Source organism: Pseudophryne corroboree, chromosome 1 (assembly GCF_028390025.1).
Source record: "Pseudophryne corroboree isolate aPseCor3 chromosome 1, aPseCor3.hap2, whole genome shotgun sequence".
Taxonomy (NCBI): Eukaryota; Metazoa; Chordata; class Amphibia; order Anura; family Myobatrachidae; genus Pseudophryne; species Pseudophryne corroboree.
Genome location: NC_086444.1, coordinates 295,487,837 through 295,513,096, shown reverse-complemented (window position 1 = coordinate 295,513,096; position 25,260 = coordinate 295,487,837). Strand labels below are relative to the sequence as shown.

At 46.9% G+C, this 25,260-nt stretch overlaps 1 protein-coding gene across 2 annotated transcripts in view; it reads right to left on the bottom strand.

Moving 5' to 3' along the window:
* The window catches only part of NAA25 (N-alpha-acetyltransferase 25, NatB auxiliary subunit), a 335,868-nt gene that overhangs the window by 154,047 nt on the left and 156,561 nt on the right, over positions 1-25,260 (bottom strand). For both annotated transcript variants that reach the window (XM_063964363.1, XM_063964364.1), the window contains exons 9-10: positions 5,976-6,065; positions 5,337-5,506 (exon numbers count right to left, since the gene is read on the bottom strand). In XM_063964363.1, the coding sequence (XP_063820433.1) occupies positions 5,337-5,506; positions 5,976-6,065 (260 nt within the window). The remainder of the gene's footprint in view (positions 1-5,336; positions 5,507-5,975; positions 6,066-25,260) is intronic.

The following is a 25,260-nucleotide window of genomic DNA, read 5'->3' as shown; positions in this document are numbered from 1 at the left end:
CTGGGACTACAATTTCTTCATTAAGGTGAAATTTAGACACCACCTTCGGAAGATACCCAGACCTAGTTCTGAGAACTGCTTTCTCTGGATAAAAAGTCAGAAAAGGAGAAAGACAAGACAGCACTCCTAAATCTAAACACTCTTCTAGCTGATGCCATAGTCAGTAGAAAAAGAACTTTAGTTGTCAACCATTTAAGATCCACTTTATTAAGTGGTTCAAATGGAGCAACTTGAAGGGCTTTCAGGACTAAAGTTAAGTCCCAAGGTACTGTAGGATGAACAAAAGGAGGTTGAATGCGCAGCATTCCCTGGAAGAAAGTACGCACATCCTGTAAATTGGCAATTTTCTTTTGGAACCATACAGTCAATGCTGATACTTATACTCTCAAGGAAGCCACCATCAAACCTTTATCCATTCCCGCCTGAAGGAAATCTAAGACCCTAGAAATTTGGAAAGATTTCGGGTCCATATTTCTTTCACTGCACCAATGAATATAGGCCTGTCATATTCGGTGATAAATGCGAGCTGAGGAGGGTTTCCTTGCTCTGAGCATTGTTTGAATTACCTGTTGTGAGACTCCTCTTGACTTCAGGATAGAGGTTTCAAGAGCCACGCAGTCAACGATAGTCGATCCAGATGCCTGTGGTAACAAAGACCCTGCATTAGTAGATCTGGACGTTGAGGGAGCAGAAGTGGAGCATCCATCGACATTCTCTGCAGATCTGTGTACCAATGCCTTCTGAACCAAGCCGGAGCTATTAGAATTACGGCACCCTTTGCTTCTTTCATCTTCCTCACCACCCTGGGTAGCAGGATGATCGGAGGAAACATACGCCAGATGAAAATCCCATTTCACTGACAGAGCGCCCACAAAGATTGCTCCAGGATCCTTTGTTCTTGACCCATATACGGGTACTTTGTTGTTCAGACGAGACGCCATGAGACTTATCTCTGGCAAACCCCACTTGTCTACTAGAGTCTGAAAGACTTCCGGATGTAGAGCCCATTCGCTTGCTTGAATGGCGTGTCGACTGAGAGTCTGCTTCCCAGTTTAGGACTCCCGTAATGAATACTGCGGACAATGCTGGAAGATGGAGTTCTGCCCATTTTAGTATGTGACTTACCTCCTTCATTGCTGTTTGACTGTGCGTTCCTCCCTAATGGTTGAGGTACGCTACTGCCGTTACATTGTCCGAGCAGATCTGGACTGGAAGAGTGTCCTTTGCCTGAATCAGTGCCATGTATATGTCCCGAAGTTCAAACAGATTTATTGACAGGCAACTTTCTTCTATGGTCCATTGTCCCTGGAACCACAATTTTTCGGACACTGCTCCCCAGCCCTGAAGACTGGCATCTGTTGTCAGGATCTCACAATCTGATATCCTATGTCTAGATGGGATGTTTGTAGCCACCAGGCTAACGACTTTCTTACCTTGTGTGAAAGTACCATAGTCTGTTTCTTTATTGTCTGATGTATTCCATTCAATCTGGCCAGAATCAGACGCTGCAGAGGTCGAGTGGAATTGTGCATACTCCACCTTGTCGAATGTTGACACCATCAAACCCATCAGTCGCATAGCTGCATGGATTGATATTGTTTGACTGTGTAACAACTCCTGAGTCCTTGACTGTACCTTGGCTATCTTGTCCTGAGGTAAAAATATTCTCTGCAGACTTGAATCCAGTACAGCCCTCAAGTGAGTCATCCGTTGTGACGGAACTAGAGACGATTTTGCACAATTTATGAGCCATCCGTGCCTCTGCAGACATGTTTTTGTCTGCTGGACATGGTCCAGGAGCATTTCCTGTGATTGTGCTAGAATTAACAGGTCGTCGAGGTATGGAAAAATTCTTACCCACTGCTTGCGAAGATAAGCTGCCATAACCACCATGATCTTGGTAAACACTCTGGGTGCCGTGACTAACCCAAAAGGTAAGGCTTGGAACTGAAAGTACTGCTGGAGGATAGGGAAACTGAGTTAGCACTGATGGGACAGTGTTATAGGAATATGAAGGTAAGCATCCTGTATATCCAGGGATACCATATAATCCCCTGGTCCCATGGCCAAAACTATGGAGCGTAACATCTCCATGTGAAACAGAGGTACCCAAATGTATTTGTGCAGCATTTTGAGATTGAGAATTGGCCGGAATGACCCATTTGGCTTCTAAACCAAACACAGGTTGGAATAAAAAAAACCTGTCCCCGTTGTGCAGGGGGTACTGGAATGATTACTGCTGACTGAAGCAATTTCTGAACTGCTTCTTGCAAAGCCCTGGCCTTCTTCTCTACCCGAGATGGGCTGGTGCAGAAGAACCTTCGAGGAGGATGCTTCTTGAAGGGAAAAACATAACCCAGAGATAACACTTCTTGCACCCAGGCATCTGTTGTAGACTGCTGCCATATCTGTGCAAACTGAAGAAGTCGGACCCCCACCATGGGGTCCCCAAGGAGGAGGCCCGCACCATCAAACTGATGGCTTATTCTCTGGTTTTGAGGCTGGCGTTGTGGTAACCCATTGCTTTTTCGCCTTACCAAATTTATTATATTGGGGCTGCTTACGATCAGTTTTTCCTTTTGCTTTTCCTTGTGACCCAAAGGGCCGAAAAGTGGGACCCCTACATTTGGGGTTAAATGTGGAAGGAAATGTTATCTTTTTGGAGTCTGCTTCTGACTCCAGAATATCTGTCAATTCTTTACCAAACAGAATGCTTCCAGTAAAAGGCAAAGATTCCAGAACCTTCTTAGATTCTGAATCAGCTTTCCGTGTACGTAACCAAAGTGCTCTCCGAGCAGTTTTTGTTGAAGCTGATGCCCTGGAGGCGATAGTACCCATATCTATTGCTGCTTTTTCCAAGAATATAGCAGCCTGTTTTATGTGAGCTATATAGGATTCTTGCTCCCTTGAAGGTGCTGAAAGACAGTCTTCCAGTACCTCTATTCAGGCAGCAACTGCTTTTGCCATCCAAGCTTAAGCCATGGCTGGCCGTATGACTGCCCCAGACAGAGAAAATATGGTTTTCAGAAAACCATCCACTCTATCTGTGACATCATCCAATGACGTTGATGGAAAAGGCAATATAGATTTTCACACTAATCGAATGACATGCGTGTCTACTTTGGGAGCCATTTCTCGTTTTAAACAGTCCCCAGCTGGAAAGGGATAATTGGAATCCCATTGTTTGGAAATTCTATATTTTTTACTGGGTGTAGCCCAAGCCTCTACCATGATTTCCGTAAGCTGGTCTGACCCTGGAAACTAAGTCTTACCTGCTTTGGGCCGTTTGAATACAGGTGCCTTGGTTTTTAACACAGGCTTGCTGAATCCTCTAGGATAGAATGCCCTTTATTGCTCTAATTAGCTCAGCTATATCCACTGAGCTGAAACCTTCTACTTGTTCTACGTATGCCGAAATAGAGTATATAGAGCTTTCATCGTCCGATGAATCATCCTGTGTAGCCTGTGAAGTTGACGGTTTACTTACACTTAGTTTATCAACTTGTCTCTTTGGAGAAGCTGGTGAGGGAAAGGATATACCATAAGTAGGGAGCTGCATGTATGGGTTATTAGTGCACCCCATTCCTGGCAGCGAAGCTGTAGGAATTATCCGTTCAGCTATACTGGACAAGGTCTGTGCAAACATCGCCCAAGGTGGATCTATCTGTACCCGACGTTGAACAGGGATCTGCCTTGTAATCTGCTGAAACGCAAAACAATTTGCACATAAACCATCCTGTACCAGATCCTGAGAGGATAATACAGTTTTGCAAGACAAACATGATATGAGTGTTGGTGTTACTGTGAGTGTACCCTCGTCACCTTTGCCGCTCTTAGATGTAAATAATCAGCACTTTCACAGTGTACTACCCAATTTGAGACTGTAATCACTTTAACCTTCTAAAGTGATATCAATCTGACCCTACCCATGCACCAGCACTGAGGACAAGAAGAAAACAATTGACAAATATTAAAGTCAGCAATCACACCAGCAGTCAGTCACATGTTATATATTAGTCAAATGAGCATATAATCAACCACAAACACATTTTAAAGTATGTAGGAGTACATATTACTGAATTCCAGACGCAATGCGAAGAAAACCACAGTAATGTACACAGACTCATATGCAATAGGCACTTAAACTTAACTATTCATACTGACAAGTAGATAGAAATTTAGTGCTGTATAACCTGTACTCAGTAGAGTGGGATACAGGGAGACTCACCTCACTTCCAAGATCGATCAATACGTTAGCGAACGCTGATTGGATCCAGACGCTACTAGTGTACACTGCCGCTCCGGGAACTCTTAAGGGGACACAGATGCACTGTGCATACAGACGCACCGGTCATACAGACGCCTGTACTGCGACTGGGTCTCCTCGCGGTAGCGCTTAGTGAACACAGACGCAGCGGCCTATGCTGCGACCTAGACCCCTCGTGGTAGCATCTGAGACGGAAGTGAGGCAACAGTTCATGGCGGGAGACTCACGGAAACTGGCCATGAACTGGGGGGAGGGGCGGCCAGGAGAGCGTTTAACTCCCCACCGCTGACATCAACCCTAGGGATCGCAGCTTCATACTAATCCTGGTGCCTTATGATCCCTAAGGCCTAGCGCTGAAGCACCCGTGGTGGCGGCGCGTCAGTCACTGTTAGGTAGTCTCCTCCTAATACAGTGCGGCTGTGTCCGTATTCTCCAACTACGTGGAAGCGATGACTTACTTTCTCCCCGTGCTCCGGCCACAGCCTGGTAACGTCTGCTGGACCTGCTAGTATATCCGACACAGACGCCCGTCAGGCAGCATTGTACACATGGGTAGGCGTTGTTATAAAAAACTGATTTGCCTGAGCCAGTGGGCGTTGTTATATGGACGGGCCCGTTGCATCCTGGGAGGACTGAAAGCTTGTGATCGTTTGGTGCCAATCCGCTGTCACTCCCATATCCCATTGTTATCCTGTGGATAACCTGTGGACCCTGCCGGAGTAAAAGATATTTCAACCTCCAGATGCTGGTACTAGTTTTATTATTTTAGAGAACATGTATATCTGTCACAATCATTTTATAAAGGATCGGACAGTATTCACAAGGAATGGACAGTTTTCACAAGGAATGGACAGAAAGAAGAAAAGTCCTAATGCAGACCTACAATATGTTATGGGAATTACATTTGTCTCGATAAAGATCAAAAGGAACACATTCTAAAGAAGATATGTAGCTTTAAGAGGAGGATAAGAGACTGCTGACAGCACAATCTTTAGCGGGTCAACACACGTCAATGTACTGTACATACATGCTGCATCCATTACTTTTTCCAATGTCCCCATTAATTTACCCAGCTTGTATTCATCATTACATCCTCTGTGTCTCAGACGACGGATCAGTTCAAGTTTGGCCAGATGTGGCCCCCGGAGCGAGCGTGGATTCCTAGACTCTGCTTCTACCTGTCCTTCTACAAACCTGACTGCCTGTTCTATAGTGTAGTCCAGGTCTCCTTCCAGTGACCTATGGAAACACAGCAAGAATATTCATGGAATAGAATTAAAGTTTGTTAGCAAGACCCACCAGGATGCACAGTGGCCTACAATAGGCTTTAAACACAGCAAAAATGTATTGCACTCTACAAACGCTCACATGCCAACATATAGCAAGACCATTCTGAGGAGTAACTGTATTGGACAGATGATGTTTCTCGCTGCTATACGATTCTACAGTCATGGCCTTTTCTTAGGTAGATCATGTTTCTCACTGCTATACGATTCTACAGTACTAGCCTTTTCTTTACTTAATCAATCAGACACCGCGCTGCATGGAATGTTGCGCATGCATGAACATTTCTATAGAGCAGAGCCAGGCGGTAAAACGGTGTTATGAGATGTCAGAATGTGCAGGGTAAAGTGGAGAGAGGTGGATATTAAGCTTTTAAACTCACAACAAAGAAGTCCACACATGCTCAATTAAACCATAAACTTACATAGGGCCTTCTGCTGGCAAAGTCCAGGCTTCGTCGATAAGGTTAAACACAGAGTCAAAGTAGGAGATGTAGAACTGCCAATCATCTGAGCTAAAAAATAAATATAAAAATACATTAAGCAGAGGGTAAGCTGTAACAGTTGGTACGCCAATATACACCACAAAAAGGGAAAAGCATTTCCCCCAGGATCATTGTTAGACTAGGAAGCAATGCAAGTATTTAACAGCAAATCGGACAAAAATAAAATATATATATTAAAAAATAAAAAAAAAATAAAAAAAATAATATATATATATATATATATATATATATATATATATATATAAAAATAACATACAGTATCTCCACTATGTGGAAAAGATAGCACTCTCCAGACTAGAATATCAAAAATAGTTCACATTTATTGCAAAGTCAATCTCACAGTTTCCAGGAAGTGTCCAACGTTTCGGTCCACACCAGGACCTTTTTCAAGGTATACGGCAACACAATCAACAGGTTCAGCAAAGCAGCACAAGTCAAAGTGGTGGTAGGAAACTGGAGCTCCAGTTGTACTATGGGTCCCACCCTATATTAGGTTGGACCTTGATTGGCACCCCAGCAGCTGCCTGGGTTGTGTGAGAGTGCAGGGATACCCAACTCATACACACACACACACACACACACATATATATACATACACCAAGCTGAATAATAATCACGAAATAAGTGTACACTTAACTAAATATGTTCACCAAGTTCTTTCATGTGTCTTCACTTCAGCAGGCTGTCATGTTAGAAAGGAGGTACTCTAAAGGTGGATACACAAAAATACAATAATCAGGCCGTAATATACAGGCCAACGACTGTATATGTGTGTATGCAGTGCTGATGCAGGAGCGTTTGCTGATAAACTGCTTATGATGCTCCTGCAACGGCCGGGATCTGATGGTCTGATGAATATTATGTGCGGTCTTATATTTAATGGTTTGTCGATCCGAATTCATAGATGCACCGTGCTATTGTCTGCATCATGTGTTTGTTACGCGCAGGAGCTGTAAAGATGGTCAAAGCTGAGGATACACAGGACGGATGATTGTGAGTTTTCCTGATCAGCTGCCATGTATACTCACCTTACGCAGACAAACTTTGTAGAAATGCAGTGTGGATTGGTTGATTCATACCCTGGGACAGGGTTAGTGATGTAACTGCAACTCAAACTCAGTTGTTTGACCTGCATCATATTCAGTCAGGAAACGGTCTTAAAGTTGTGGGAGGAGATGCAGGGGTCTGTAATGGTTTAGAGCTAGGTTTGCAAACTCATTACCCCACAGTGCATGTTTTGCAGGTCTCCTCACAGAATCACAAGTGAAATAATTAACTCCACCTGCGGACCTTTTAAAATGTGTCTGAGTAATTAATACACCTGTACACCTGCTGGGTTACCTGCAAAATATGCACTGTGTGGGGTAATGAGGACTGAGTTTGCAGACCTATGTATTAGGGCAGGGGTTCTCAAACTCGGTCCTCAGGACCCCACACAGTGCATGTTTTGCAGGTAACCCAGCAGGTGCACAGGTGTATTAATTACTCACTGACACATTTGAAAAGGTCTGCAGGTGGAGCTAATTATTTCACTTGTGATTTTGTGATGAGACCTGCAAAACATGCACCGTGTGGGGTCCTGAGGACAGAGTTTGAGAACCTGTGGTTTAGAGCAGTGGTTCTCAAACTCGGTCCTCAGGACCCCACACAGTGTATGTTTTGCTGGTCACCCAGCAAGTGCACAGGTGTATTCATTATTCACTGACACATTTTAAAAGGTCCACAGGAGGAGCAAATTATTTCACTTGTGATTCTGTGAGGAGACCCGCAAAACATGCACTGTGTGGGGTCCTGAGGACAGAGTTTGAGAACCTGTGGTTTAGAGCATAGGTTCTCAAACTCGGTCCTCAGGACCCCACACAGTGCATGTTTTGCAGGTAACCCAGCAGGTGCACAGGTGAATTAATTACTCACCGACACATTTTAAAAGGTCCACAGATGGAGTTACTTATGTCACTTGTCATTCTGTGAGGAGACCTGCAAAACATGCACTGTGTGGGGTTCTGAGGACCAAGTTTGAGAACCTGTGGTTTAGAGGGAACACTTTACTGTTTAACAGACTTAAGGTGTTACCTGCCATGTATTTGCAGGTGTTAGCATAGCAACAACTGCACTTCACAGCAGCTGTAAACTCTCACAAAACTGCTTCCAGCCCCATAGGCCTACAGTCACGTATGTGATAATTCAGGCTGAAAGTGGACCGCGTGGGCTGCGTGCTGTGGTGCCATTTCTGGTGTTTCAACACTGCTGCAATGGCAACTCTCACCCTTTGCGGATAATTGGATTGACTTAAGATTGAACAATGTATTTTACCTTTACAACTGCAATGATAAATAAATAAAACATAAGAAGGGGCAAAAACTTCACTTCATTACAGATAATGTAACAGAAGTAACTAGAATGCTCCTGCTAACAGCAGCAAGAAAAAGTCCCCAAACATCTGACAAATTAATGTAAACCAAAGCCCTGAATCTGAAGGTTTAATATTCTTCTGACAATATTTGAAAAGGAATTGTTTTCCATTTCCGACAACTATAAAATACAAATATAAAAACGCACAGCGAAGGAGCCCCAAGGGGTAGTTCTAAGAGACAACAGTAGATGTAATTTATGCATTTTTACTGACAGCATTGCATACAGATATGTTCTCGCACATTTTTGCTGCAGTCACGCCAAACAGCCCTTTTCGGCGTGCCAGGAGAATCTTCTAGATTAGGTCGTCTTTTGCAGACAATGCGACTAGGATACACCAGGAGACTCTGTTGATTTGTTTGATATAGGACACTTCTATATCTGTGTGCGACAGGGTCTCTGAATCTGTATAAGTAGTGCTACAATGTAGCAGCCGCAAGTTTTTTCCCATACAAGTTCTGTTCTGTATACAGACTCCGTGACATACAATATTATAAGTGTCAGTAGTCAAATTAATCGTCAAGAGTCTCCTTGTATTATTATTATTTATTATCAGTTACTTATATAGCGCACACATATTCCGCAGCGCTTTATAGAGAATATTTGCCCATTCACAGCAGTCCCTGCCCCGGTGGAGCTTACAATCTATATTCCCTACCACATGTAGACAAACACACACACATTCACGATACGGTTCATTTTGTTCGGAGCCAATTAACCTACCAGTATATTTTTGGATTGTGGGAGGAAACCGGAGTACCCGTAGGAAACCCACGCAAGTACGGGGAGAATATACAAATTCCGCACAGTTAGGGCCATGGTGGGGTATCAAACCCATGACCAAGTGCTGTGAGGCAGTAATGCTAACCATTACACCATCCGTACTGCCCTAGATGCATTACACAGCGACTAAGATGTAGTTTCGGCAAAAAAGATGCCGACGTCATCAGAGTTGCACAGGACCTGGTGAATCACTCACGCCTTGCATCTAGCACTACATGGCGTACTGAGGAGAGACGTATTAGGACACATCTGTACATATAAAAAAGGAATACAGAAGCATACATTAGTACATGCTATATAGATTACAAATGTCAGTATGGCTAGATATTTCTTATGGTGGGTACACACTGATAGATATCTGCCGATCAATTGATCAGCAAATATATCTATCGACGGAGCGGGCTGTGCATACACACTACCCGTTCCGTCGGGGACTGACGTCATGAACTGGGCGGGCGTGTACACATGCCGGCCCAGTTGAGCTGTCACCCACCACCGGCTGCCGCGGCATGTGTACGGCTGGCTGGCTGGTCGTCCGTATACACACAGCGATGCGCCAATATAAATCGGTAGATATATTGGCCATTGGTTGTGCTTCGGGGTCGGCGCGATATGTCTGAACTACGGAGTTCACAGGCATATCGCCCGTACACACTGGCCGATGGAACCGCGATATATCGGCCGTTCAATAGAACGCCCGATATATTGGCCAGTGTGTACGGGCCTTTAGAAACAGAAACAAAGTAAAGCAAAACTTTTTTTTTATTTTTTTTACACATCAGAATGTATTTCTCCATCGGGTCCAGAGTAGATCCACAGGATATACATTGGGTAGTAGGTGGCATCAGAGGATCGGGCACCAAATGGTTAAACTTTTGGGCTCCCAGCATGCTTCGATCCAGCCTCCCTATAACACCGCCTCCTGGCTCAGAGAACTCCGTTTTTTGTTTGGTGCGGCAGGAGCCGGACCCACTAAAGCTTTTGTTTGGTAAAAAATAAGATTTTACTCACCGGTAAATCTATTTCTCGTAGTCCGTAGTGGATGCTGGGACTCCGTAAGGACCATGGTGAATAGCGGCTCCGCAGGAGACTGGGCACAACTAAAGAAAGCTTTAGGACTACCTGGTGTGCACTGGCTCCTCCCACTATGACCCTCCTCCAGACCTCAGTTAGGATACTGTGCCCGGAAGAGCTGACACAATAAGGAAGGATTTTGAATCCCGGGTAAGACTCATACCAGCCACACCAATCACACCGTATAACTCGTGATACTATACCCAGTTAACAGTATGAAATATAACTGAGCCTCTCAACAGATGGCTCAACAATAACCCTTTAGTTAGGCAATAACTATAAACAAGTATTGCAGACAATCCGCACTTGGGATGGGCGCCCAGCATCCACTACGGACTACGAGAAATAGATTTACCGGTGAGTAAAATCTTATTTTCTCTGACGTCCTAAGTGGATGCTGGGACTCCGTAAGGACCATGGGGATTATACCAAAGCTCCCAAACGGGCTGGAGAGTGCGGATGACTCTGCAGCACCGAATGAGCAAACTCCAGGTCCTCCTCAGCCAGGGTATCAAACTTGTAGACCATGGGTCTTCAACCTGCGGCCCTCCAGCTGCTGTGAAACTACACATCCCAGCATGCCCTGCCACAGTTTTGCTATTAAGGTATGCTAAAACTGAGGCAGTGCATGCTGGGATGTGTAGTTTCACAGCAGCTGGAGGGCCGCAGGTTGAAGACCCATGTTGTAGACTCTTGCAAAAGTGTTTGAACCCGACCAAGTAACAGCTCGGCAAAGTTGTAAAGCCGAGACCCCCCAGGCAGCCGCCCAAGAAGAGCCCACTTTCCTCGTGGAATGGGCTTTTACAGATTTAGGGTGCGGCAGTCCAGCCGCAGAATGTGCAAGTTGAATCGTGCCACAGATCCAGCGAGCAATAGTCTGCTTAGAAGCAGGAGCATCCAGCTTGTTGGGTGCATACAGGATAAATAGCGAGTCAGTTTTCCTGACTCCAGCCGTCCTGGAAACATATACTTTTCAGGGCCCTGACTACGTCCAGTAACTTGGAATCCTCCAAGTCCCAAGTAGCCGCAGGCACCACAATAGGTTGGTTCACATGAAAAACTGATACCACCTTAGGAAGGAATTGGGAACGAGTCCTCAATTCCGCCTTATCCATATAAAATACAGATAAGGGCTTTTGTATGACAAAGCCGCCAATTCTGATACACGCCTGGCCGACACCAAGGCCCACAGCATGACCACTTTCCACGTGAGGTATTGTAGCTCCACGGATTTAAGTGGCTCAACCCAATGCGACTTCAGGAAATCCAACACCACGTTGAGATCCCACGGTGCCACTGGAGGCACAAACGGGGGCTGACTATGCAGCACTCCCTTAACAAAAGTCTGAACTTCAGGCAGTGAAGCCAGTTCTATTTTGGAAGAAAATCGATAGAGCCGAAATCTGGACCTTAATGGAACCCAATTTTAGGCCCATAGTCACCTCTGACTGTAGGAAGTGCAGAAATCGACCTAGCTGAAATTCCTCCTTTGGGGCCTTCCTGACCTCACAGCACGCAACATATTTCCGCCATATGCGGTGATAATGGTTTGCGTTCACTTCTTTCCTAGCTTTAAACAGCGTAGGGATAACTTCCTCCGGAATGCCCTTTTCCTTCAGGATCCGGCGTTCAACCGCCATGCCGTCAAACGCAGCAGCGGTACGTCTTGGAACAGACAGGCCCCCTGCTGCAGCAGGTCCTGTCTGAGCGGCAGAGGCCATGGGTCCTCTGAGATCATTTCTTGGAATTCTGGGTACCAAGCTCTTCTTGGCTAACCCCGGAACAATGAGTATAGTTCTTACTCCTCTCCTTCTTATCATTCTCATTACCCTGGGTAAGAGAGGCAGAGAAGGGAACACATACACCGACTGGTACACCCACGGTGTTACCAGAGCGTCCACAGCTATCGCCTGAGGGTTCCTTGACCTGGCGCAATATCTTTGTAGCTTTTTGTTGAGGCGGGACGCCATTATGTCCACCTGTGGCCTTTCCCAACGGTGTACAATCATTTGGTAGACTTCTGGATGAAGTCCCCACTCTCCCGGGTGGAGGTCGTGTCTTCTGAGAAAGTCTGCTTCTCAGTTGTCCACTCCGGGAATGAACACTGCTGACAGTGCTAACACATGATTTTCCGCCCATCGGAGAATCCTTGTGGCTTCTGCCATCGCCATCCTGCTTCTTGTGCCGCCCTGTCGGTTTACATGAGCAACCGCCGTGATGTTGTCTGACTGGATCAGCACCGGCCGGTGTTGAAGCAGGGGTCTAGCCTGACTTAGGGCATTGTAAATGGCCCTTAGTTCCAGAATATTTATGTGTAGGGAAGTCTCCTGACTTTTCCATAGCTTTGGAAGTTTCTTCCCTGTGTGACTGCCCCCCAGCCTCGAAGGCTGGCCTCCGTGGTCACCAGGACCCCGTCCTGTATGCCGAATCTGCGGCCCCCTAGAAGATGAGCACTCTGCAGCCACCACAACAGCGACACCCTGGCCCTTGGAGACAGGGTTATCCGCCGATGCATCTGAAGATGCGACCCGGACCACTTGTCCAACAGATCCCACTGGAAGATCCTTGCATGGGACCTGGCGAATGGAATTTCTTCGTAAGAAGCTACCATCTTTCCCAGGGCTCGCGTACATTGATGCACCGACACCTGTATTTGTATTAGGAGGTCTCTGTCTAGAGACGACAACTCCTTGGACTTCTCCTCCGGGAGAAACCCTTTTTATCCTGTTCTGTGTCCAGAACCATACCCAGGAACAGTAGACGCGTCGTAGGAACCAGCTGCGACTTTGGAATATTCAGAATCCAGCCGTGCTGTTGTAGCACTTCCCGAGATAGTGCTACTCCGACGAACAACTGCTCCCTGGACCTCGCCTTTATAAGGAGATCGTCCAAGTACGGGATAATTATTTCGGCCATTACCTTAGTAAATACCTCGGTGCCGGGGACAGACCAACGGCAACGTCTGGAATTGGTAATGACAATCCTGTACCACAATTTTGAGGTACTCCTGGTGAAGAGGGTAAATAGGGACATGCAAGTAAGCATCCTTGATGTCTAGTGATACCATGAAATTCTCCAGGCTTGCAATAATCGCCCTGAGCGATTCCATTTTGAACTTGAACCTTCGTATATAAGTGTTCAAGGATTTCAATTTTAGAATGGGTCTCACCGAACCGTCTGGTTTCGGTACCACAACATTTTGGAATAGTAACCCCGGCCTTGTTGAAGGAGGGGTACCTTGATTTCACCTGCTGGAAGTACAGCTTGTGAATTGCCGCCAGTACTACCTTTCTCCGAGGGCAGCAGGCAAGGCTGATGTGAGGTAACGGCGAGGGGAAGTCGCCTCGAACTCCAGCCTGTATCCCTGTGATACTACTTGCAGAACCTAGGGATCCACCTGTGGGCAAGCCCACTGGTCCCTGAAGCTCCCGAGACGCGCCCCCACCGCACCTGTCTCCACCTGTGGAGCCCCAGCGTCATGCGGTGGACTCAGAGGAAGCGGGGGAAGATTTTTGATCCTGGGAACTGGCTGTCTGGTGCAGCTTTTTCCTTCTTCCCTTGTCTCTGTGCAGAAAGGAAGCGCCTTTGACCCGCTTGCTTTTCTGAAGCCGAAAGTACTGTACCTGAAAATACGGTGCTTTCTTATCATCCAGCTCAGCCGGGCACAAGATTCTAACTGAGGTCTGGAGGAGGGTCATAGTTTCCCTCAACATCAAAACCTAGATTTCTTGCTTTTAGGTCCTTTTGCCCATAAGGCAAAGCAAAGTGAAAGGCTTATGTCAAACAATCAAATAAAACTGTTAAGTCTAAGGCCAAACAGGCTTGGCATACCAGCCGCCCGACTTCTAAACCAGAAGACAAAGTCTCCTGCCTGACTGCACGGGCCTCCACCTAGGGGACCCCAGGGTGGGAGTCCGACTTGCTCAATTTGCACAGGTCAGGCAGCAGACCACCACAGATACCTGTGTGCAAGAAGCGGTGTCTTACAAATACGCCTTCTCCTTCAAAAAGGCTTAACAGTTCTTTTGTACCAGCCCACCACCAGTGGCAACGAAAGCCAGGACTCTACAAGATGCAATTCAGAAGTTGCTACAATCAGGAGTGACAGTACCAGTTCCCTCAGCAAATCGAGGACTAGGTTTCCATTCTACTCTGTTCCTGGTTCAGAAACCAAATGGGTCTCACCGACCCACTCTCATTCTCAAATCTCTGAACAAATATATTTAGTTGCCTCGATTCCATATGGAAACATTACAGACCATTATCCTGGCTATGGAGCTGGGTGATTTCATGGTGTTCCTGGACATTCAAGATGCTTACCTACATGTACCAATAGCACCTTCCCATCAGTGCTCTCTCAGGTTCGCAATCCTCCACCAACATTACCCTTTGGGCTTGCCACAGCTCCATGGGTGTTTACCAAAATGATGGTCGTGATAGCAGCTCACCTTCGTCTTCAGTGAATAAGGATTTCCCATACCTAGACAAACTGTTAATCCTGGCCAGGAAATCCTCCACTGCCATCTACAAGCGACAATAGCCTTCCTACAGGCTCACGGCTGGCTCATAAATTGGGCAAAGTCCTCCCTGGTTCCATCTCAACGGATGACGCACCTAGGGGCTGTATTGGATACCAGTCTTCAGAAAATATTTTCTACCTCTGGACAAAATATTCACGATAGAAAGTCCGCGGATTGCTACACAGTCGCAGAGTACCCATCCATGCAGCAATGCAGATACTGGGATCAATGGTCTCTGCATTCGACATGGTAGAAAATGCCCAGTTCTATTTAAGATCCCTTCAACACCTGATTCTTTCCAGATGGAATGTTCAGCATCAGACTATAAGATGCCAGACAATGACCCTTCCACAGGAAGTACGCGAGTCATTAGCCTGGTGGCTACAGACGTCCCACTTAGACAAAGGTCGACCCTTTTAGATCTCAGACTGGGTGCTTCTGACAACGGATGCCCGTTTCCAAGGCTGGGGAGCAGTTACCGGGCAAGTACTCTTTCCAGAGGCATTGGACCAAGGAAGAAAGTTGTCTGACAATCAATGTCCTGGAACTTTGGGCCATCTACATGGCACTCATCCAGGCAAAGGAAGTGCTTCACAGTAAACAGATTCAGATTCGGTCCGACAATGCCACTGCAGTAGTGTATCTCAATCACCAAGGAGGCACTCACAGTCTGATGGCAATGAGGGAAGTAAGCCACACATTAAAGTTGGCAAAACTTCATCATCCAGCCACGTCCTGAGTATTCATACCCGGAGTCCTAAATTGGGAAGCGGACTTCCTCAGCCGGCACAACATTCGGGCAAGCGAATGGGCCCTGCACCCAGAAGTCTTTCAAATTCTGGTAAACAAACGGGGACTGCCGGAATTGGACCTTATGGCTTCACGTCAGAACAACAAGGTACCAGTATACGGGTCAAGAACAAGGGATCCAGAAGCAATATTCGTGGATGCCCTGGCAGTAAGATGGAAATTTCATTTTGCATAAATCTTTCCACCAATCTGTGGACACTCCGTTCCTACTGCCTCAATGACCAGATCTACTGATTCAGTCCTGGTCTCTACGCACACCTGGATTGGCGGTCTTTGACGGCGTGGCACTTGAAACTTCAATATTAAGAGCAAAGGGCTTTTCACACATTCAAACGATGCTTAAAGCAAGGAAGCCATCCTCAGCCCGCATCAATTACCGAATATTGCATGCTTATTTTCAAGGGTGCTCTGCTAGAAAATATGACCCAAGGTCCTTCAGAGTTTAAAGAATCTTAGCGTTCCTTCAAGCTGGAATGGACAGAGGTCTCCGCCTAACTTCCCTGAAGGTACAAGTATCAGCATAAACCATATTGTTTCAAAGGAAAACTGCAAACCTAGATGATGTTCGCACATTTTTCCAGGGAATATTTCCCATTCAACCTCCATTTGTACCTCAAATAGCTCCTTGGGACCTATTTATTTATGTATTACCAGTTATTTATATAGCGCACACATATTCCGCAGCACTTTACAGAGAATATTTGCCCATTCACATCAGTCCCTGCCCCAGTGGAGCTTACAATCTATATTCCCTATCACATGTACACACACAAATTCACACTAGGGTTAATTGTAGTTGGAAGCCAATTAACCTACCAGTATATTTTTGGATTGTGGGAGGAAACCGGTGTACCCGGAGAAAACCCACGCAAGCACGGGGAGAATATACAAACTCCGCACAGTTAGGGCCATGGTGGGAATCGAACCCATGACTTCAGTGCTCTGAGGCAGTAATGCTAACCATTACACCATCCGTACCTAGGACTGGTTCTCAGGGCCATTTGAAAACTTGCAACTGGTGGATCTCAAATAGTTGACCGCCAAAGTTCTCGTTCTACTGGCAACTGCTTCAGCTAGAAGAGTATCAGATTTAGGGGCACATTCGTATCACCCCTTATTTCTGGTATTTTATCCAGACAGAGCGGTTCTCCGAACTAGATCTGGATATCTTCCTAAGGTGGTCTCAAAATTCCATCTCAATGAAGAAATAGTAGTTCCAGCCTTCCAACTGTCGGATCTTTCTGTGGGAGATGTATCATTGGACGTATTTTCTGCACTAATGATCTACGTGGATTGTACCAGTGCCATCAGAAGTACAGGCACTCTCTTTGTCCTATACAGATTTCACCAGAGAGGATGGCCTTCCAATAAGCAAACATTGGCTAGATGGCTTCGGATGAATATCTCAGAAGCCTACTCTAAAGCCTATCCCGGATAATGTCTCTGCCTATTCTACCCGTTCAGTCGGTCCTTCATGGACAGCCCACCATGGTGCCTCATCTGAGCAACTCTGTAAGGCAGCCACATGGTCATCCATAAATACATGTGTCCGACATTATGCCTTTGATACCTTTGCCTCACAGGATGCTGCGTTTGGACATAGGATTCTCCTGTCAAATCAGGAGCGTCCCCCCCTACCTTAAGTTCTGCTTTTGGACATCCCAATGTATATCCTGTTGATCTACTGTGGACCCCGATGGAAAAAACAAGAGTTATGGTAGACTTACCACTGTTAACTCTGTTTCTCAGAGTTCAACAGATCCACAGGGAACCCACCCTGACGCACTTGATTTGAGAATCTCTACACTTACTAATCTCTTCCTTTCTTCTGTTATGGAAGTGTGAATGGGTTTTCTCACCTGAATAGGTCTTCCTTCTTGCTCTCATCCTGCTCCTGCCTGGGACTGTGTGGTAAACTGAGTGCCCTGAGCCAAAAGGCAGTGTTATAGGGAGGCTGGACCGAAGCATGCTGGGAGCACAAAAGTTTAACAGTTTGGTGCCCGATCCTCTGACGCCACCTACTACCCAATGTATATCCTGTGGATCTGTGGACCTTGGAGTAACAGAGTTAACAATGGTAAGTCTACCATAACTCTTGTTTTCTAGCAATTTTGTATAAAACTATTTTTAAAGTTTTTACAAATAAATGTTTGAGCCTGAATACGTATTACGCTATTTCCCTATATTTTCGCATTCACTTGGTGATAAATCCTTGCTTGATATTGAAACTTGGTGGTCAGATTTAAAATTAATATGCCTAAAACTGAGAATCAGTCCTCAAATTTCAGACCATTTTCAATTATCCTTATTTTGCAGGCCTGTGTTAGTCTATAGTTTAATCTGAAGGTGTTTGCCAAGCATTACATTCCTAAAATTGTTTGGACATTTATAACAAATTTCATGTTTTATTGTCCAGAGATATGAGATCTATCACATTCAGAAAGCAGAAAAAAAACTTTAATAAAACCGTATTTTCGGCACGTTTACAAGTCCTTATACTGCCTTTTCCTCTCAAGCTCCTTTTGCTACTCTCTTGTACGCACTCGCACCCCCTTCCGCTAATACCCCTCTTTGTTCTTGAATACTCCTTCGAAACTTAATGAAATGATAGTATAAAGAAAAAAGTTTTTCACCGCAATAATATTTTTGTTTTAAAGCTTAATACAGGAATACTGTAAATTCTGAATAAGAAAATGTGACTTTTTGCAGAAAAATGTTACCTGGTGGCATATTTGTATAGTATTTTAAGCTTCATAGTACAGTAAGTTACATCTGCAGGGGTTTTTTCCAAATAATGGCTGCTAAGTTATTTTAATTGGTCATGACATCCCTGGTTAAAAATGCAGTATATTTACATTTTACAAAAGCTTTTGCCTCTCTAATACCCCTTTACAGACAAAACCACAGCTTTAACTCGACTCCGACCCGGGACACTGAGAACGGGTTGAAGCCAGTATTATCTGTACTTACTCTGTTCACACGTGGGTGAAGACCTGGTTTATTCCTGTGTCGTCACAATTTACACCAGAACCTCTGGTTGGGAATTACCAAGCATTCAATTTCCTTGTATACCAATGTTCACAATTCAATGGAATGAGATGACCTAAAACGGGTGTAGTATGGTATGCCGTCGGTCGGGCTCCCGGGAGCCCGACCGCTGGCATACCAACAGTGTGGCAAGCGCTGCGCTCGCCACGCTGCGGGCACGGTACGCTATTTTATTCTCCCTCCAGGGGACCCCCACGAGGGAGAAGAAGTGTTGGTATGCCGGCTGTTGGGATTCCGGTGCCGGTATACTGTGCGCTGGGATCCCGACCGCCGGCATACTGAAGACCACCCCCTAAAACAATGTCTGATAAAATGTCTGAGCTGGTCTTTGAATTCTTCAGGGCTCTACGAACACACCCTCACACCAATGAGAAACACCATGGCCAACATTAATAAATCAGTATAAAAATTATTGAGAGATATTTTCATAGAATACACATAAAAGATTGCTTATACAATGTTTTAGAGTGCTGTCACAGTCCACATAAGAGGATACTATTACATTATTCCATACCCCTTGCATTGGGTGGGGGGGGGGGGGGTGGATACACAATTATGTCTATACATTTTATACTGCTTTATTAATGTTGGCCATTGGCCTAGTTTTCTTTGGGAGTTTCTCATGCGCGTGAGGGTGTGTTCGTAGAGCCCCTACAGAATTCACAGACAAGCTTGTACATTGTTTTAGGACATCGCATTTCATTGGATTTTGAACGCTGGAAAGGGATTCCCAGCCAGAGTCTAGAACAGGGGTGGGCAATTATTTCAGCTGGGGGGCCGCTTAACACTTCCAGCGAATATTCGAGGGCCACACACAAAATACTCAAAAAGAGATCCCTTTTTACACATTACGGCAGACAGCGTGCCCTTTTTACACATTATGGCGGACAGTGTCCCCCTTTTTACACATTACGACAGACAGCGTCCCCTTTTTACAGATTACGACAGACAGCACCCCCATTTTTATAATTACGGCAGACAGCGCCCCCGCTTTTATACATTATTGCAGACAGCGCCCCCGCTTTTATACATTACGGCAGACAGCGCCCCCGCTTTTATACATTACGGCAGACAGCGCCCCCGCTTTTATACATTACGGCAGACAGCGCCCCCGCTTTTATACATTACGGCAGACAGTGCCCCCGTTTTTACACATTACGGCAGACAGCACCCCCGTTTTTACACATTACGGCAGCAAGCGCCCCCGTTTTTACACATTACGGCAGACAGCATCCCCTTTTTACACATTACGGCAGACATCGCCCCCGTTTTTATACATTACGGCAGACAGTGCCCCCGTTTTTACACATTACGGCAGACAGCACCCCCCCCCCCCCCCGTTTTTACACATTACGGCAGACAGCACCCCCGTTTTTACACATTACGGCAGACAGGGCCCCCGTTTTTACACATTACGGCAGGCAGTCCCTACCCCCCTTTCCCCACCCTCCCCTAAACCTATATAGCAGTCCTTACCCTCCCCCCACACTCCCCTAAACCCATACAACCGTTTTTAACTCCCCTCCCCATAACTTATAGGGCAGCTTTAGCTTTATCCAGGGGGTTTACCTATTTGTCAGTGACGATCCCCACTGTCAGTGATGATCCGCGCTGCTGCTGCTTCTCCCCGCTGGCCGCCGTTTCTTCTCCCCACTGGCCTCCGCTTGTGCTCCCCACTGGCCTCCGCTTGTGCTCCCCACTGGCCGCTTCGTTCTGCTCCGAGTTCCACTCTGCAGTGCCCGCCCAGCGCCGCCCCCCGTGACGCCCAGCGCATGAGATAGAGGAAATCCCGGTCAGCTGACCATGTGACGTGACCGGGATTTCCTCAGCGGCGCCGCGTCTGCGAGCAGTGCAATGACAAGCGGCCTGTCGGGCCTCTTGTCATTGCACTCTGGTGGGGCACAGCGGGCCAGGCAGGAACGGTCCGCGGGCCGCATCCGGCCCGCATGTTGCCCACCCCTAGTCCAGAACCTCAAAAGGATTGTCTAAATTCTGAATTTTATTATTGTTGTTTCCTAGTTAGAAGTGTTTTATTGAATTCATTTTTAAGCACCCTCACTATTTATTCAAGGTGTCTTTTTTGGGGTGTTGCTAACAGAAGGCTTACTGATAGGAGTGGGTAGTCTATATTTGAAGCTCAGGGTAAAGGCTCTGCACAAAGGTGCTTCTCGCTAATCCTCAGCAGAGGGCAACAGATGCAAGAGCAGAGCCTTCAGGGAGTATATTTACTGAAGTGCAGGTTTATAGAAGTCACAATGTTGCCCATATCTAACTATTATCCTGTAGAGCAGGCATTCCCAACCACGGTCCTCAAGGCACACCAACAGTGCAGGTTTTAGTGATATCCAGGCTTGAGCACAGGTGACTTAATTAGTAGCTCAGTTATTCTGATTTAGCCATCTGTGCTGCAGCCTGGATATCACTAAAACCTGCACTGTTGGTGTGCCTTGAGGACCGTGGTTGGGAATGCCTGCTCTAGAGGGTGCTAGATAAATCACACATATAATCTGATTGGCTGCTATGGCCAACAACATCCCTTCTATAAACTTGCACTTTACAAATGAGTCTCTCATAAAAAAAAATAAGATTTTAAACCTACCGGTAAATCTTTTTCTCATAGTCCGTAGAGGATGCTGGGGACTCCGTAAGGACCATGGGGAATAGACGGGCTCCACTGGAGACATGGGCACTAAAAAGAACTTTAGAATGGGTGTGCACTGGCTCCTCCCTCTATGCCCCTCCTCCAGACCTCAGTTAGAGAAACTGTGCCCAGAGGAGACGGACAGTACGAGGAAAAGGATTTTGCAAATCCAAGGGCAAGATTCATACCAGCCACACCGTAAAACATGGGAGATACGAATCAGTCAACAGTATGAAACAAAACCATTATCAGTCCAAACTGATCCAACTGAAAAACATAACCCTTATGTAAGCAACAACTATATACAAGTCTTGCAGGATGTTGTCCGCACTGGGACGGGCGCCCAGCATCCTCTACGGACTACGAGAAAAAGATTTACCGGTAGGTTTAAAATCTTATTTTCTCTTACGTCCTAGAGGATGCTGGGGACTCCGTAAGGACCATGGAGACTATACCAAAGCTCCCAAATGGGCAGGAGAGTGCGGATGACTCTGCAGCACCGAATGAGCAAACATTAGGTCCTCATCAGCCAGGGTATCAAACTTGTAGAATTTTGCAAAAGTGTTTGAACCCGACCAAGTTGCTGCTCGGCAAAGTTGCAATGCCGAGACGCCACGGGCAGCCGCCCAAGAAGAGGCCACCTTCCTAGTGGAATGGGCCTTAACCGAATTCGGTAACTGCAATCCAGCCGTAGAATGAGCCTGCTGAATCGTGTTACAGATCCAGCGAGCAATAGTCTGCTTAGACGCAGAAGCGCCAACCTTGTTGGCTGCATACAGGATAAACAGAGCCTCTGTTTTCCTAACCCGTGCCGTTCTGGCCACATAAATCTTAAATGCCCTGACCACATCCAGGGACTCGGAATCCTCCACGTCCCTTGTAGCCACAGGCACTACAATAGGTTGGTTCATATGAAAAGAAGAAACCACCTTAAGCAAAAATTGAGGACGAGTCCGCAACTCCGCTCTATCCACATGGAAAATCAGATAAGGGCTTTTGTGAGACAAAGCCGCCAACTCCGACACTCGCCGCGCCAAAGCCAATAACATGACCACTTTCCAAGTGAGATACTACAACTCAACTGTTTAAAGCGGTTCAAACCAGTGAGACTTAAGAAACCGTAACACCACGTTAAGGTCCCATGGTGCCACCGGAGGCACAAAAGGAGGCTGGATATGCAGCACCCCCTTCACGAAAGTCTGGACTTCCGGAAGAGAAGCCAATTCCTTTTGAAAGAAAATGGATAGGGCCGAAATCTGAACCTTAATGGAGCCTAACTTTAGGCCCAAATTCACTCCAGTTTGCAGGAAGTGGAGAAAACGGCCCAGATGGAATTCTTCCGGAGGAGCAGTCTTGGCTTCACACCAAGACACATACTTCCTCCAGATACGGTGATAATGTTTCGATGTCACTTCCTTCCTAGCCTTAATCAGAGTAGGAATGACCTCCTCCGGAATGCCCTTCTCCGCTAGGATCCTGCGTTCAACCGCCATGCCGTCAAACGCAGTCGCGGTAAGTCCTGGAACAAACAGGGCCCTTGTTGTAACAGGTCTTCCCTGAGAGGAAGAGGCCACGGATCTTCTGTGAGCATTTCCTGCAGATCCGGATACCAGGCCCTTCGAGGCCAATCTGGAACAATGAGAATTGCCTGAACCCCTCTTCGTCTTATAATTCTCAGTATTTTTGAGATGAGAGGAAGAGGAGGGAACACAGACAGACTGAAACACCCACGGTGTCACCAGTGCGTCCACTGCAACCGCCTGAGGGTCCCTTGACCTGGCGCAATATATCGGAAGTTTCTTGTTGAGACGTGAAGCCATCATGTCTATTTGAGGCAGTCCCCACTGACTTGCAATCTCTGCGAAGACTTCCTGATGAAGTCCCCACTCTCCTGGATGCAGATCGTGTCTGCTTCCCAGTTGTCCACTCCCGGATTGAAGACTGCTGTCAGAGCGCTTACATGACTCTCCGCCCATCTAAGAATCTTTGAGGCTTCTGCCATTGCCACTCTGCTCCTTGTGCCGCCTTGGCGGTTTATATGAGCCACTGCTGTGATGCTGTCTGACTGAATCAGAACCGGTAGACCTTGAAGTAAGGTCTGCGCCTGACGAAGGCCGTTGTATGTGGCCCTTAATTCCAGAATGTTGATGTGTAGACAAGCCTCCTGGCTTGACCACAGACCTTGGAAGTTTCTTCCCTGTGTGACTGCTCCCCATCCTCGGGGCTCGCGTCCGTGGTCACCAGAACCCAGTCCTGGATGCCGAACATGCGACCCTCTAGAACAGGCTTTTTCAACCAGTGTGCCGTGGCACACTAGTGTGCCGGGACCAGTTGCAAGGTGTGCCACGGAGCCAGAGCAGCTTCCTGCACCTCAGAGTCGGATTAAGAGGGGGGTCCCGGGGATAAGTACCCCGGGCCCCCTTTTTTTCAAAGGGCCCCCCGTCGCCGCCGCAGATCGGAACAGAGATCCGATCTGCGGTATTGCGCTGCGCTCCCGGGAGCCGGCGCCACACGCAGCGGCAGGGCAGCTCAGCGATTGCTGTCCCTGGCGGCTCTGGCTCCCGGCGGCGGCTCCACTGACTTCACTGCCTGTGTGATGGGACAGCTGAGCGACGGCTCAGCTGTCCAATAACATGAGGAGCAGCAGCCTGCGGCTCAGACATTGGCTGCCGCTGGGCGCGCAGGCTGCAGGGAAGGAGGAGAGAGGACAGCCGCGCGTGGAGGCAGCAGCCAGCCCAGCACCCATTCTCAGCCAGCTCTCAGAACGTAAGGTTGATTTACAGTATGTTATGGGTTTTAATATATATAATAAGAATTTACTTACCGATAATTCTATTTCTCGTAGTCCATAGTGGATGCTGGGAACTCCGTAAGGACCATGGGGAATAGCGGCTCCGCAGGAGACTGGGCACATCTAAAGAAAGCTTTAGGACTATCTGGTGTGCACTGGCTCCTCCCCCTATGACCCTCCTCCAAGCCTCAGTTAGGATACTGTGCCCGGACGAGCGTACACAATAAGGAAGGATTTTGAATCCCGGGTAAGACTCATACCAGCCACACCAATCACACCGTACAACTTGTGATATGAAACCCAGTTAACAGCATGATAACAGAGGAGCCTCTGAATAGATGGCTCACAACAAGAACCCGATTAGTTAACAATAACTATATACAAGTATTGCAGACAATCCGCACTTGGGAAGGGCGCCCAGCATCCACTACGGACTACGAGAAATAGAATTATTGGTAAGTAAATTCTTATTTTCTCTGACATCCTAGTGGATGCTGGGAACTCCGTAAGGACCATGGGGATTATACCAAAGCTCCCAAACGGGCGGGAGAGTGCGGATGACTCTGCAGCACCGAATGAGAGAACTCCAGGTCCTCCTCAGCCAGGGTATCAAATTCGTAGAATTTTACAAACGTGTTTGCCCCTGACCAAGTAGCTGCTCTGCAAAGTTGTAAAGCCGAGACCCCTCGGGCAGCCGCCCAAGATGAGCCCACCGTCCTTGTGGAATGGGCTTTTATTGATTTAGGCTGCGGTAATCCTACCGCAGAATGCGCCAGCTGAATAGTGCTACAAATCCAGCGCGCAATAGACTGCTTAGAAGCAGGAGCACCCAGCTTGTTGGGTGCCATCAGGATAAACAGCGAGTCAGTTTTCCTGACTCCAGCCGTCCTGGAAAAATAAAATTTTCAGGGCCCTGACTACGTCCAGCAACTTGGAATCCTCCAAGTCCCCAGTAGCCGCAGGCACCACAATAGGTTGGTACAAGTGAAAACCTGAGACCACCTTCGGGAGAAACTGAGGACGAGTCCTCAACTCTGCCCTATCCATACAGAAAATCAGATAAGGCCTTTTACATGACAAAGCCGCCAATTCTGACACACGCCTGGCCAAGGCCAAGGCCAACAG